Here is a 17328-nt window from a genome sequence, read left to right as displayed (position 1 = left end):
GGATTGTAAACAGCTGTTTTGAGGGTGGATTTCCTTGCGCTCAATGGACCAAGAGAGAGAGAATCAAGATTTTTTATTAACTTCATCTGTCAGACAGTTCTCTGAGATTATTCATTCAGCTTGGTTATCTATCTACTTATTACGGGTCAATTGTGTTTACAATAATATTTAATGTTTTTTTTTACACTTATTATATAAAAATTTTGAAAAAATATTAATGGATTTTAAAGAAAGCCAAAGGATTTAAATACACACGCATTTCTTTTATGAAAATACTCCAAGATACATCTACGAAAAGTGTGAGTGGAATTTTACACATATGTACATTTATATACATACATATATATTGATATATAAAATATAAAACAGATTTAAAATAATAGATATTATATATATGTTGTAATAAATATATAAGTAAGTAAGTAAAAATGTAATTGAATATAATTTAGGACATAAATAAGAATGCAAAAATAATATGTACTTATTGATTAAATTTCCACCTGACATACATATATGATAAATGTGATTCAAAGTGCTTTATACACGCCCTATTGAAACGTCTAAACCGAATTCACTAATCAGAATGCATATATGTATGTACATGCACTCACGTACATGCATGTGCTCGTATTATTATTAAGATTATGTTCCGGTACTTTTGATATATCCTGTATATATGAACTATAAAAAAATTAGTGAAAGTTTGGATAATAGATAGGTACTAAATATGGGCATAGCCTGTTCGTTTACAAAAAACCAAGCTATTATATTAAAATACAAATACATACACAAACAAAATAGCATGTGGCTTCATTCACTTGCATATAAAAGCCCTTTGGGGGTAAATGAAGAAGCTACATTATATAAAAGTTAAGCATTTGAAATCTAAACAAATTTATTTCGATTCCTTTGAGGTAGTGTTATCGATCATATGACATACATATGTATGTATATTGGAGCTTTGCATATGTATGTAATTCCAAATATCAAGTTTTCATAGATTCCGAGATCGACACCTTCAAGGACACCTTACTTCTGATTAAGAATATGTGTATATTAAGAAGAATATTTAATGTGTACTTATATAGTTAGAAATAAATTATACATAAATTTTTAATTCTTTCAATGCATATAAGGAAGTAATTTTTAAAATTATATATTCTTGCATTATTTTGATAATGAATATTTTTTATTTTGATATTGTAATGCTTGTATAATCTAGTTTGATTTTATATATAGATAGATTGTTATATTTAAAGTAGAAAATTTTCTAATCTAAATGTTTCACGTATTTTTCCTTATTAGGCTATATAAAAATAAATAAAAATGTTACCAAATAAAGCAATAGCAAATATTATATTTAATTAAATGTAATTATAAATATTAAAAATATAAATTTGAAGTATACATTGTGGCGAATCGAAATAATAGCAATGAAGTTAACATCTCAAGAAAGCATCAAGGCTTGGATACTATCAGCTTTGATGGTACACGGCGCTGTTGCAGGCAACCCGGATGCTAAGCGCCTTTACGATGATCTCTTGAGTAACTACAACAAACTGGTACGCCCAGTTGTTAATACTACAGATGTCCTCAAAGTTTGTATAAAACTTAAGCTTTCGCAGCTGATAGATGTTGTAAGTATTGTATTTATACATCCCACACTTTATCAATATGAATTTTTGAATTTTGCAAGAGAAGTAGATCGGTAATAAGCTGATCCCATCATAGTATCGTACCCCACGAGAATTCGATCGTGTTTATGCGAAATTACTAATAATAATTATTCGATGGACCTATTATTATTATTATTATTTTATATTATCTGTGTGCTACAATATTCATTCATTAATTTCTTTATTAAACAAATTTTCTCCTTTTTTAGAATCTTAAAAATCAGATCATGACTACGAATCTTTGGGTGGAACAGGTAAGAATATAAAACTATGGTTATGCAGGAATATATGTATATTTGGGAGCGTAATTGAATGTGAGCTTAGTTGAGAGATTTTATAAAAGTGACCGCTGATATCGTTTCATTTCATTCGTCTTATGATAGTCATGTCGCTTAGATCGCTTAGAGTACAATAGAATGTAGGACTTAAATGAGGTGTAAGGGGCTCTCCAGTGAAAGTAAAATATTCATTATGTGTATAAAGTATATTCATATCGTATTTATATACAATGCGTGTTTTTCTTACATATAGCTAAACATATATTATATTTATTTCAGTCATGGTACGACTACAAATTAAGGTGGGAGCCCAAAGAATATGGGGGAGTGCATATGCTACACGTTCCATCCGATCACATTTGGAGACCAGACATTGTACTTTATAATAAGTAAGTAACAAGATAGCAACCTGAAAACGGCTTAATAATTCAGTGGCTGTTATTTATATATATATATATTCATTGAATATAAATAATATATATATTTTTATGTCTAGGGATAGTAAAAGAACACATATATTAGCTTTAGTATGTCCATACGCTGTAAAAAAGTTTCAATTACTATCGACATAAGTCGCAGCATCACGCACTACTATTTAATTTAATGTGTTAAAAGAGACATAAGTCAATAATTCTTTCGTGTATAGATGCTCAAATACTCTTACAGACGTAAGATAAACTTATTATGATAGTCATTCGAAGTTTTATCTCAGCATTGACGATGCTGTTAGATATTGAAAATAGCAAACTGCACTGCGTCTCATCGTAACAGAACTTTTGTGTGCCTTACATTTATTAAATTGCAAATCATTCATAAATATAATAGGAAAAAAATGATCAATTAATAGATGTTACAATCCTTCAATTATTTGAGCAACTTGTGTTAAGAGAAGAACAGATACTTTGGCTTAGTTTTACACTTTAGGTGCTAAGTATAGTTATTTATTAATAATAAGTTTTAATTAAAATATATTTCATTGTACGAATACCGAGATTAGTTTTATACCCTGAGTCTCCTACATTTTCAGATAGAGATTTCATGAACAGAAATAATCTTCACACATATTATGAATTTATACAATTTTTTCCTAAGTCATCTGTTATATGCTTTTATAATATAGACGGTATTATATTCCTTAATCTATAGATTGTTAGGCTATTGATCAGGGTGATAATTCTGTTAGCATTTTTATTAAAAAAGGAAGTCAATGTTAGCTAGATCTTTGTCAATAATAGTTTTTGCTCTTTTTATACAGCCTATGTTCTGTAAAATATGAACTCAATAAAGCTCTTGCCTAGTACTTAAACTATCTATTGTTTTGAGCGTAATCGATTGGAGGAAGTATTATTTAATTCTACAGCTTTTACTAATTCTTCAACTGCCCAAAGGTGGAAAATGTTGCTTACTGGCGCAAGATAGGTAGGAGAGATTTTGAACAATGAGCTATGATATGGTGGTTTTGGTTTATGAAAGAAACTCAAATATACATATATAAGTCTGAAGAGAATTTGTAAAAAATTACTTGGCAGCTTGTAAAAAAACCTCGAGCTCCTTTAGTTTCAGTATATGAATTGTCACTTGTTTATTAAGGAAGACAACAATACCCATTCAGGTAGTGTTTTGTCGATTTGGTTTTTAACGCTGATTATAAATTCATGTACAAACCTTAATGGAACTGCATATACTGATCAAAGTATCTTATCAGACAATTTCAAGTGGAAATACAATTTAGTTTACCAAGGGAAACTATAGAGTAATCTAAGACATAATATATAACAATACTTTACACTTTTTAAGCATATCAAATACCAAATCAAATGACTAATAATTAAGTATAATATGGAATACAGACTAACAATCACACTAAAATTGAAACGCACTCGTGAATATTAAAGTTGATCGCCCAGCTCAATTATGAAACAATTTCATATGAATAAATATTTAAAAAACTGTATTTTATTATTATTTACGAATGAATATTGAACAAACAAAACAAATAATGATATTGTGTAGTGCCGATGGTAACTTCGAAGTGACTCTTGCAACAAAAGCTACAATTTACTCTGAAGGATTAGTTGAATGGAAACCACCAGCAATATACAAGTCATCCTGTGAGATAGACGTAGAGTATTTCCCATTCGATGAACAGACTTGTGTTCTAAAGTTTGGCAGTTGGACTTATGATGGGTTCAAGGTAGGTTTGTCTAAACGCACGCACGATCCATAAAACAGCTCTTCCTTTTAATTTTCCAATCACGAAAATTCACGTTTACCAAATAATTATGATTTGAGTTTCACATATAAGTCGTTGCCAACCAAATTAGCATTTATCGCATCTGAATAAATAAGCACAAGAAACCCTTAAATAACACGGTATACCTTTCTCTGTTTTGATTTGATCTGTTTTCCGATTACGTAAAAATTCTTTGGCAGTGATTGAATAAAGCCATTTCCGATTTTTATGGTATATGAGTTCTTATTTTTAGATATAATCATATTTATATTATTGTAACCTCAATAGTAACTTAAAACTTGGATTATAGACAAACTGAATTTGTTTAATTCATGTTTTTTCATTTGTTTTACTTCTCAAGATCAATTAGCTGTGTTATTCAAGGGTGTATACTAATTAACATCTACACTTATATACAATACCTAAACTGATTAGCAACTAAACATAAATAATCATATTTTGTGCGTACAAAACTCAGTATTGTACAAATTTTTAATACTAAATGTTAAGACTGTATTTTTAATTTCAATTTTCTCATTTTGTGTCCAAAGAATTCTCTTTTAATTGCTGCTTTTTTAATTAAATGTATGAAATCAGTGTAGCAGTCTTCAGGCCGCTGAAGATCGGATACTCTTGCAGCATTTTTATTGATGTATTCTTAATGAACGATCTGACTCAGAGTCCTTCAGCTACCAGACTGTAATATTTATTGTCTGTCTGTGAACGCGACCCCTCTCATTTATGTTTAGTTTACCTTGCTTTTAATCTCATCACTATCGATGACTTGTAGGCTAGAGAAAGAAGATAGGAATCAGATAATAAATTCATAAGGCAAAAAGAGGAGAATCAAATCAGTTTTGCTCATTTTAGTAACTACTTAAATATATCCCATATTAATCACATTGTAGCTTAGCATAAAATTTACTGCAAGAGTAAAGCCACATTCACATCGATCATTTGGTTATTTAACAAATATATTTTATAGTTGCAATGCATAATTTTGTATATAATTTTAACGTCTGTATTTTATTACGCATTTATGCTCATATAATTAAATTTGTAATTTTTTACCGTAGACTTGATATATTTTTCATTTTTATGCATATTTGAAGTTTGTATCAGTTCTGTTACGTTTCAATAATATAAAAACCATAAATAAATGAACAAACCCTAACTCTCTAACTCTCTAAACATTACGTTCTTCTAAGGTGCAAATAAGTGCAACACTTACATTATTTGTCCTTGATTTGTATTACACTCTTTTTTGGATTTCTGCAATCATTTACAGATCCGGGAAAGCTCATATTGAGATTGTTATTGTCTAAGACTGATATATGAAAATTGTTATTTATGTAAATAAGTATTTATTGAAAATCTCTTACATCCCACTGTTCTGAATGATCTAGCCCTTCCGAATATATGTATGTTAATCTAAATATAAGTACTTACCTGAGCAATATTTGTACATAGTCTAATTCAACTGAATTTGAGGGGAACAAATAGTGCTTATACTAAAATTTTTTAGTTATATATGTATTGAAGATTGGATTTATTGATCTAAATGAAGCTGTTTAATTAGTAATAGTATTTAAAAAAAATAATTCACACTGTCCAAGTAAACTTATCTAATCTTGAATTGGACTCGTAAAGAAAACTGAATGTGTGTGATGTACAGCAATATGTAATAAATACTTTGTTCACAAGTTTTATAGCTTACTGCATTTGAGTATATACTTATATTTCGATTTTTTATAGGTGGTCATTTCTGTGACAATAGGATTCTTTTTTCGGGCACAATGAGTACAAGTTGACTCTCTTTCCCCTAAAGTTTCCGTTTAACTTTCCTATAAGATGTAAACTACAAGTTGACTATACCAAAGATAAAAGCACAGGTCAATAGCATATAGTAAGCTAGAATCAGACTACAATTCAAGAGATCTTTAGCAATCTGTACTTTAATAGATTTTATTCGAATCTCTATTGGGGTTTTAAATACTATATAACACTAACCCTTACTCATTGTAGTTTCAGATATTACATATATCATTACAATCAATCATTTGTCAGCTTCAAATTTAGTTGGCCTGTGTAGTGCTAGTCTATTTTATCAATCATCGATGGCATTGTGTATTTGCTCTGTGAACAGAGTATTGCACAGTCGGTATCCGACTGTCTCGTGGTTACCTGCTAAGTATACTATTATATGTATGTGCTATATGTACTCTAATTACACAAAAAATCGTACAGACATACTATCTACCCCCCTATTAACAGCCAGTCTAACTTGCAAAACGATTCATTGGTAACAGGAGCTGTGTTAAAAATATATATCTTTCAGTGCTGATGGTCATTATGAAGTGACACTTATGACAAAAGCAATAGTCTATAGTAATGGATTGGTGATTTGGCAACCACCTGCCGTCTATAAATCGTCTTGTTCAATCGATGTTGAATATTTTCCATATGACGTGCAGACGTGCATCTTAAAATTAGGAAGTTGGACCTATGATGGTTTTAAGGTGCTAATCAAATCTTATTAAATCAGAATCATTTGATACATTTTCTGTTATGTTACATCACTTATATTGTACGTCAATATGTAATCACAACTAAGCTTAAAGGCATATACTTAAATATGTAATAGTTATTGAATTGGAATGAAAGTAAAGTACGTATGGTTTTCCGTTCTTATATAAATTGGACAATGCATTTCAAAAATCAAACGCATATAACTTTGAAGTTTTACATTTCGGACGTAGCAAATTGATGTTTTAGTATATGCGCCAAAAGTAAGCATCAATTAATGATTGTGCGGAAAGTATTTTAATAACTAGTTAAAATTGAATATTCAATGATATTGAGCATGCTCTGTGTGTTCTAGTAAACTTGCCTATATATATATATATACAAATATACATAACTCTATTTGCTGAAGCATGTGCTTGTAAAGCCTAAGTGTATTGAGAAATGTCTACTGTACTGCTATAGTAATAATCTATTTATACGAAATTTGAAAACAATCAGTTTTTTTCTGTTCTCGGAGACTTGTTGACTGAATCCTAACTACCCATCCTAGTTGTTTGGTTCTTTGTTTTGTTTAACTTTCTCTTCAATTGAAAATAAGAGTTGGATTCCCTTAAAAATTAAAAAATCTGGCTGTCTGCTGATATTAAGTTTTTCAGGGTATGATTCCGTAATCGTTATGAACCTTGATTACCTGAATGATATATGTATGTAAGGCATGCGATTGGGAGCTCATTTTGGAATTGCCTGTTCATAAACAAATTTTATTCTGCATGATATTGTAAAATAAGTAATTGTAAATACCAAACTGTAATTATGCTTGTTATTCTTAATGAACTAAGAAACTTCCATATCGTTGTGCTTGCAAAGGCATGTTGTTCTCGCTTAATGAAAGCTTTGCTTATACTTTTACGTGTTTTATATACAATATTTATTTTTGTAATTTGCATATTTATCTATCCCACTAGAAGGCGGACTGAACTATTTCTCTGAATAATAAACTATACCATCTCACAAACTTGCTACTTAATAGGGTCTATCCTATTAATTAATATCTATTGTAGTGGAGACTTGGATAGCGGATAAAAGTCGCTGTGACTAAGACATTTATAGGTCTTCAATTAGCAATATTCACCATGAACAAAAAGCTATTAATTTGTAATGTCTCTCAGCTCTAGCTTTTTAATGAGTGATTAGATTATTCCAATGGCAATATGTAAAAAAGGTTTCCTCATCGCTATTACTCGTTACATTTGTATTTGGAAAATTAATTTAGAAACATTCAAAACTGTTTGACTGATAGTTAATTATATTGTCAAATGACATTGTTAGTTGATAGTTTCGGGGGTGGATTTTTTTTATCTTTATTTGAAGAAAACGTGAAATAATATAGAATATGTATGCGAGAAATACCATATAGTTAATGTTATTTGAAATATAATTCGTTTGCTTGAGCCTGTGCATGCTGGGACTGATATTGACGGTATGAATTAGTTCTTGCCTGACATATTAAATTTTAAGTTCTTTATTATTTTGGGTAATTTATAAATTACTCAGTTTAATGAGAATACAATAGATATCGAATGTGCTTGCTGATATGTGTAGACTAATAAATATATGAATGTAATATCGTTAAATGGAATGTATTAATAGAAACAATCATTTACTATATACATAGCTAAATGCGATGAGTTTATAATTTAACGTGTCAAATGAACATAAGGAATTGTTAATTGTATCTTAAGTGATGCTAAAAATACGTGCAACATTACAAGGAGTAACTACTTTTTATGTGCCATGCTGAAACGCTTGTGACTTGAATGAATTGCATTTAAATAAGTCTCCGATTATTTTAATTTGATTTACGTTGCTGCACCAAATTGTTTGCATTACATCTCTTTAAATAATAATATTTCATTGAATATTCAAGAGAATCATTGAGTATTCAAGCAAATGCCGTAATGCTTTATTTATTATTTATTTTTATTCTTTCTCATCAGAAAATTAAAGTCTTTTGGTTTCTCGACTACAATGTTTTGATATAACATTTTTGAAAAGTTTGATTTAGGTTGAATAAAAACTTTAGAATCTAATTGTTAGATGAACCCATTTATAAATATTACAATAATAAAAGAAAATCGATAAGAACAAACAATTTCTAACATTAGCCAAAACTCTAAAGGTTTCTTCATATTCGTACAACTATTTGCAATTATCGAAAATGTCTAATTTTTGCAAAAACTGATTTTTATTGGAGATCGTAAATAACGTTAATATTCAGGCATTTTTTCGTCCATTCAAATCGGTTCCAAGCGCTGAGATTCGAATGATAGTCGCTCAATGTCAAAACGCAACAATAAAGCTTAGAAAATATCTCTTTATTTATACATATTTGTCACCCAATAATATATGGTGATTTCAATTCACTGTTAAATTTTAGACATGTTTCGGTCACTTTTGGAATTATCTAAACATCTATCAAATGAAAAAAATTCAAATTTTTCAACCCCATTTCTTGTTTTATATCTGAGGAGTTCTACATTTAGCTTTAAGTGCCATTGCATAGTCGCAGCTCAGATTTAGTTATCGGTGTCTTGATCTCTTCCAGTGCAGTTCACTCAGCTCAGCTGTTGTTATCGATTTCTTAATCTCTTCATCCGTATGCTTAATTTCATTAGTTCGCTTCACTCATTGCAGCTACCCCTGGCTACCGTCTCATTAAGATTACTTTTGTGAAATGCTATAAGTATTTGTCTATAAAAGTAATCTTTTTATTTCATTCCAAAAAATAAAAATAATAATAATAATAACTTCATTGTAATAATAATAATAATAACTGATAGTCAAGTTATTGAAGAAATCTAAAATATTATGATGGCTACAGAAAAGTCTTAGTCAACAATATTATGGTTTGTTCCATTTGCTTTAAATTGTTTTCTTTTTAGTTTCTTTGTTTGATAAAATTACTGATGGAATAATTTTGCAAGTGTTATTTTATAATTTATAATATTAAGTGTTAAATGAAAATAGAACTGATAAGGTGTGCGGCAAATACACTTAAATGTATTTTTACTTTCCATTTATTATTGTATTTAATGTAATGAACAATTCATTTTATTTTAATTATTATTATTATTATTATTATTTTTTTTTTTTTTTTTTAATTGTTGAGATTGAAATTGGTACTTTTGAGATCTCAAGTTGATGAGGCTGCCATCATATGGAAAATGTTTGAAATCTTTTCAATTGGCGAAAATTCTTGTACCTAAATCAGATAATGTGTATGGAAAATGGACATCTGACGAGACTTGTATCATCAAGAACAGAAAATATGGAAGTAATAAACAGAGGATTAGAGAGAAATATAAAAATCTTTATTTCTTGAAAATATTTTTGCTTCGATAAATCATAATATTTAGTTAGGGATCTTGCATTTGGAGCATAGATGAGCTCTGCTCTTCATCTTGAAATATTTCTTTTGGAAATATTTCTTATGGGCAAATAATATTTTTCTTTTTAGAAAGATATTCTGAACTGATTGGATAAAATATTCCTAATGAACATTATTTTGAATCTTGAGTCAATTCGACCTAATTGTATTGTCTCTAATCTTGTTTAACTGAACAAAAGTAATAAAATCTTTGTCGAACTGATTAGAACCGAATTTCCTTAATATTCGCGGAAACCCCATTTTTACAGTAAGGAAGATATAATTATGTTTTGCTTACAATTCTCTCAAATACAAGATAGTTGATTGCAAGTTTATTGCGTGGATTGATTATTCATATTTATTTAAATCACTTTTTTAATATACAACATAATTTCTAGCCATTGCTTTCTGTCTATTTATTTTCAATGACTATGTATCACCTTTATTTTAAAATTACGTGTAATTTCTTTAAGAAATACATACTTTGCTCTAATATAAGTGCTCCATGCGGACACAGATGTTTAAGCCTTGCTGTGCAAGCTCATGTTTCGAAAACTTCGATCGCGCTTACCTCATGAGCGAATTACTAGACATAGACTCCAGGTAATCTATTATACTTGTACTTTTTACAATAATTTTACTCTGTTCACTTCATGTAAATCATACATTTAATCCGGTCTTGAAGCAAACAATGAAAATAAAAAACAATATATTTATGATGAAATCTATTGCTGACTGTGAACTGGGTATTATTTGGTCGGTTGCATCCGACTTTATTATTGTCACCGATTTCTTACGGATTTTCACATCTTAAGCCGATTTTAGAGGAGGTGGAATTGCCGCTTTAACATTTAAATAATATTTTTTTCAGGTGCACTTAGGATTTGCGATGAGTTTCCATGCATTGCAGACATTGAAATGTCTGTGATATGTCTGAAGAATCTTTTTAAGTAAAACTAGTACTTATTTAAGTCAATAATTTAATTTGTTAAACAGCAAAAAATATTTAAAATTAAGATATACCTAGAAATTTTAAGATTATTCAAAGATGTAAACATGAAAAATAAAAAATGTTGAAAAGAGCGGAACTACACATTGCAGGACTTTAAAATCTTATACCATATCATATGAATATATATCATATGAATGCATGCCCTTCAAAATCGCATGCTGAGACTGTTTCCATTTTTTGAGTTTTTCGAATCATTTGTAAAAAATCTTACGTGTGACAGATATAACGAATATACGATTCATGAGAGTTTTGTAAGTCCTAATCAGAAAAATATTTATCATTTATACAGTGTAAAATAAATAACATAAATAGGAATAACAAAGTGCATGTGTGTGTATATTGAGATGTGTAATATTGATTCAAGTTGCATCCCCGACTTCCTTGTGTTCGTCTTACTGAATTAGAAGGATACTGAAGAGTTTTCTGTTAAGTAAAGCCGTTAAGTTTGATTTAGTCATTTTAGTTAAAATGAATCGCATGATATTCGTTTAGTAGCTAATTTGAATTATAGTCGAATTTAATACAAGAATATTCCTTATTGGTCGTCAGTTTCTGTTCAATATCCCTATAACTCATATACATACATTTATACATCCAAAAAGAGTGGTACACAAGTCCTCGATATTGTTGAAATCTACTAAAAATTGTTCATATTATACTTATATGTGTGTACAACTAACACAATTCTAATTCCGTGGGTGCTATTCGCTATCGATGGGCTGTGCACCGCTACTTTGCATTTCAAATATGTCACATATAACTGTATATCTGTTTTACACTTTCGTATGCGGCCATTAAAACAACTATTTCACTTTGTTCTCTAGGTGGACCTGAGACACATGGACGAGCAGCAGGGCAGCAACATTGTTGACGTGGGCGTAGATCTATCGGAGTTTTACATGTCTGTCGAATGGGACATTTTAGAAGTTCCGGCAGTTCGGTAAGTTTTCATATGCACCCTTATGAAATACCAGACGTTGTCTTAATGTATTACTGTATTTGCATTATTCAAGAATTCTGAGAATCATGATGATGACTGACATCTGAATTTTAATTTCTCTTGTTTTGCATATTCCTCAAACACACTTCTCATCGTACTTATATGATGATAAATGGTGTCGAATGTGAAGCTATATCTGCTTCTTATCTGTTAACAAATATTATAAAATTAAATTATTTAGAAAAATAATATATGTATTAATATGCATTTTCAAATATAATTCATGAAATTAATCGACAAACAATTTTAATACAGTATAAATTTAACACATTCCAATATATATATTATGTTTCTATTCTTATTAGGAATGAAAAGTTTTATACATGTTGCGATGAGCCGTATTTGGATATAACGTTTAACATTACCATGCGAAGAAAGACTCTTTTTTACACGGTTAATATTATAATACCATGCATGGGTATTTCTTTTCTAACGGTACTGACTTTCTACTTACCTTCTGATAGTGGAGAAAAGGTATATAGCGACCATTTGCTCACTACTCTCAAAAACTTTTACTAAAAAATTATTTATTTATATTAAATGATTTATTTGTATATATTGATGATACAAAAATATTAATAATATATTTTTTAATTATTAACATGAACACTATTATAACATAAGGACCAGCATTATTACATAGTTTTAATGTTATGTATTTAAATAAAATTTCAGGTTACTCTGTCCATCTCGATTCTCATTAGTCTCCACGTGTTCTTTCTTCTGGTCGTGGAAATCATTCCGCCAACATCGTTGGTTGTACCTTTGTTGGGCAAATATCTGATATTTGCCATGATATTGGTTTCTATAAGGTAAAAGGTTAAGTTCATAATAGATGGTGTATAATACTAATGTTTGTATATTTTCTATAGTATTTGTGTGACAGTTGTCGTGCTGAACGTTCATTTTCGGTCTCCGCAAACCCACAGGATGGCACCGTGGGTCAAACGTCTGTTCATTAACTTTTTACCCAAATTTCTCTTCATAAAGAGACCAACATATAACTTTGAAACAAGGTAAGTATTAATTTAGCACTGTTACTTTATTATGCAATTCCGCAAATCTAAGTGCATAATATTCGCTCACGGCCCAAAAAGAGAAGTTCTTTATTCTAGTCACGTATGGAATACTTTATATTAATTTATATCGTTACTTACTTACTTATTAATCAATTAATACCTTTAATTTTTTATTGAATCATAAATGCATTTAATTACCCAAAGATTTTTTTAATGAACCCTTTTTATACCCTGAACCCATTGAAAATGGGAAATCAGGGTATAATGTTTTTGTGTAAAAGTATGTAACAGGCAGAAGGAATCATCGCAGACCCCATAAAGTATATATATTCTTGATCAGCACGACGAGCTGAGTCGATATAGCACTGTCCGTCTGTCCGTCCGTCCGTCCATCCGTCCGTCCGTCCGTCCGTCCGTCCGTCTGTCTGTCCGTATGAACGCCGAGATCTCAGAAGGTTTAAGAGCTAGAGAGCTGATATACTCGTGTATACCATACGCAGTACGAGTTTGCTTTATTTTTTCGATAACTCATCCGATAACTTTTTTATAGAGAATAATCGAAAAATTGATTTTGTTTTTTGAGCCTCATCGGAGTACTATTAGACGTGGAGACTTCAGATTTACTGTGTATATATATAGGATGAATACAAACATTTTGTAATCAACAGATTTTGGATACCACGGCCCCTTCGCCCCCAATTTGCAAAAAACGTATTTCAAGTACTAGAGACTTGCATATAACTACGCCCTGAAAATTTCATTAAGATCGTATGTTTACAAGAGAAGTTATTCACCAAGTAAATTCTCATACTATCTCCCACACTGCAGCGCAGCCCAAGCGCAGTCGCTGCTTACTGCGCAGTTAGCAGAGCGCGGGCGCGTGAGGGTGGATGCATGTGTATGTATGTGTGCGTGCATAAAAGAAGTGAAGAATGATAAGAATATCTGCTTGGAGGGTTCAGGGTATCTCCTAGTCGAGCAGTCTCGACTAGAGTCTTCTTACTTGTTTTATTTTAAATAAGCTTTAAAAATATCAACATATCAACTTAAGCATCAAAATTTCATGCAAAATAATATTTGGTTAAAAATTGCAGCAAATTGCTTTTGAAGGACGCTCACGCATGCTTTTATCCGTATTACTCTTCAACTAATATTGATCGCCTTGTAAATTCGGGTTATAGCCACACAGCCTCCAAGGAAGAATTAACAACGCAGAGGTAATTTAAAGTCTTTATGGCTCAAAATGTATTGGCTTATTATACTCATTCACGAAATTGAAATGAGTTTATTGGTTTTGTGCATGTCCGTCTTATCGGTCCGTTTTTCCACCTACTAGGGGTGTGGCAAATCGGAAAATGAATTTTCCCATATACCACAAATCATGTTAGTTGATAAGCTAAAATTTGGAATGTAGTTCCGCGTAGAATACCCAAGTTCAAAAGCTATGGTGGATATATCTACTGTCTGTCAATTCGGTAGATACAGTTTTACAGCTAGAGTTTTAAAGCTAGAGCGCTGAAATTTTGCTCGTGAAGTGAAGTGAATAAAAGTTATGTGTCTTAGCCGGCTGCGTAAGCATCCAAATTTATCAGTTATGTTACGTTCAGCTCGTTATAAGAACTGCCCACCAGGTTGGCAAATATGGAAAACTGCATTTTGTACAGTACTATAGCTGAACTTGGCTAAAAAAATTGCTGATAAGATGTGAATAATTATTCTGCAGTTGGTAACGCCCGACCGCAAAGTGTGTTGTGGCTTAAGTTGTCTTCATGTATGCCGCAGTATTCAATTGGTTACTCAATTGCCATGAATCTCTCTGTCGCCAGGCTCAACACTTGAAAGTACTCCTATATAAAGGGCGGCAGCTGCAGTATTCAGGAGTCGCCTAGGTCTGGAGGGCGTCAGTCGTGTGGAAGACTGAAGTGAAGTCTGCTATCGTTCAGCTAAGCATTAAAGACTTGGAATAAATACGTAGAGAAAAATACTTTGGGGAAATTATAAGAGATATTTAGAAAAATCCTAACGGGAAAATACATAAAAGAAAGACTTAGAGGAAATGAATTGAGGAAATACTTAAAGCAAATACTTAGAGCAAATGCTTAAAGTAATTAATTACCTATTAATTTTGTATAAATTTCAAATGAAAATTTCTAGTTTAACCAGCACTGGACCTTTTGGAGGAAGTTGCCAAGTCCATGGACCATTGCCTCAACTAACACACTCGAGCTCAGATGATTTAACTGCCGTCCCTGACTTAGATACTGGAAACTCTGGAATTAAAAGTCCAATATTGAACAATCCAGCCTTTTCTCACTCAAAATGCCCACCTCGAGTACATCGCAGTTGTTTCTGTGTGCGTTTCATAGCAGAGCATACTAAAATGCAAGAGGACTCCACAAAAGTAAGTTGTCAAATAAATATATAATATACTAATACTAATTCATTTATATGCGATTCGAAGGTTAAAGAAGACTGGAAGTATGTCGCAATGGTATTGGATAGGCTCTTTCTTTGGATATTCACACTGGCTGTCTTGGCGGGCACAGCGGGCATAATATTGCAAGCGCCAACCTTATACGATGACCGGATTCCCATAATCGAGCAAAAGGACCTAGAGTTTTCCGGCACTTCAGCCGGACGCTGTAGACCTGCGCAATAGCGATTTTATGCCAATACTGTCTAAAACCCTAGCAGACCATTTTAAATGTATTTATTTTCGATGTGTTTTCTGTGTTCCCGTTTCTCTAAACCTGAATCAAAAACTTAACTAAATTCATCGCTATAAACTTAAATCTGTTATGTATGTATCGCTTTATCAACGAAAAACAACGTTAACAATATTTTTAAGTTCTGATCGAAAATATTAGTCTGAAACATAAGGAAAATTTAGCACGGCTATACTAGTAGAAAAACGGTACTATTCAAGCTATTCAATACTCAAAACGTATTACAAATTATAAAAAAGTCTAGAATGCACACTTGTTTCTACTATTATTGATTTATACTCAGTCATTTTTTAGTTTATTTGCTCGAACCCATTCTGGGTCTCAGCAAATGCAGAGGGAGGCATATCTGCTTTAAAATAATCGATTTGTGAGATTCGAGCGAACTATGAAAAGATCGATCATTGAGGAAATAAGAATATGTTTGATTGAGCAACAGATGTCTTTAGTATTCCTTTGCATTAAACATGGAGGATTGAGCCCACATATTATTGGTTCTATTCTTGTCTGCTATGATTAAATATCGTTTGCTGTAAGCCCATGCAACCAATTTATCAAAAATATTTATTTAATATTATTTGATGTCCCCAAGGGGTCACGATATGCCAGCTCATGCACTTTCGTATCATATAAAAAATGCCAATTAGCAATTAGACGACATACAGGTCAATTGATAAATTATGTTACTTATGATTTACTTAAAGCTATAAATGTGTATGTACATATACACATATATTACATACATATATCATTCACGAGTTCTTGCAAGCACTTAAAACGTGTTTATTAACCCCGTAGGCACAAAATTATTTTTTAAACTTAGAATACATATGCATATGTATTTACTGTATGCATATGCATGTGCACCTACATATTCCCAACATGATATAAGCCAAATTGATTTCTATAGTATAATGATATGACGATTCTTAATTGATTCTGTTTATACTTCACAGCCAACTGTAGCCAGGGCGTCATTTAAACTACACTGCATTTCATTTTGTGAAGAATTCAAGCGTGTTGTATACTTTACGTTAGCATACAAAATGTGAAATAGAAAGTTAACATTACAATTAATAAGACATAACGTTAGTTTAAAGTATTTGTTACTTAATAAAGTTGAAATTTAAAATTATTAACACATTGTGAATTCATTTTATTTAATATCTTCAGGTTCAAGACGGCCAATGTGCTTTCTTCCTTGATGATAGGGGTTTTTCATCATAGCCGTAATAAGAATGGCGAAAGGTTAAAATCAATGGCCTCGTAACTGCAATCTGACCTGTAGCATAACATAAAAGAGAGAGACCATTACCGAATATTTTATAATCGGAACGGCTGTTTATATATATTTATTCCAATATTATTCATTTATGCTAATATTAATGTACATTTGCATATCTACACTCGGAGTAAACAATATTTACACAACGA

General features: G+C 30.9%; 1 protein-coding gene across 3 annotated transcripts; it reads left to right on the top strand.

Moving 5' to 3' along the window:
* The first annotated feature begins 1311 nt into the window (after positions 1–1311).
* Positions 1312–17033, top strand: nAChRalpha4 (nicotinic acetylcholine receptor alpha4). Of its 3 annotated transcripts, none has more exons than XM_030384967.2 (11): positions 1312–1637; positions 1886–1930; positions 2234–2343; positions 6526–6706; positions 11977–12092; positions 12458–12626; positions 12828–12964; positions 13025–13168; positions 14266–14388; positions 15326–15572; positions 15633–17033. In XM_030384967.2, the coding sequence occupies exons 1-11, from the start codon at positions 1434–1436 to the stop codon at positions 15828–15830; spliced, it is 1674 nt and encodes a 557-aa protein (XP_030240827.1). In that variant the 5' UTR covers positions 1312–1433; the 3' UTR covers positions 15831–17033. The 3 variants fall into 3 exon arrangements, with proteins under 3 accessions (XP_030240827.1, XP_030240826.1, XP_089116379.1); XM_030384966.2 differs by lacking the exon at positions 6526–6706 and adding an exon at positions 3968–4148; XM_089260253.1 differs by lacking the exons at positions 1312–1637; positions 1886–1930; positions 6526–6706.
* The last annotated feature ends 295 nt before the right edge of the window (positions 17034–17328 follow it).

The sequence above is a fragment of the Drosophila navojoa genome, chromosome 2 (genome assembly GCF_054131105.1).
Source record: "Drosophila navojoa isolate 15081-1374.11 chromosome 2, UAZ_NAV_1.0, whole genome shotgun sequence".
In the NCBI taxonomy this organism is placed as follows: Eukaryota; Metazoa; Arthropoda; class Insecta; order Diptera; family Drosophilidae; genus Drosophila; species Drosophila navojoa.
This window is presented reverse-complemented; position numbering and strand designations above follow the sequence as displayed.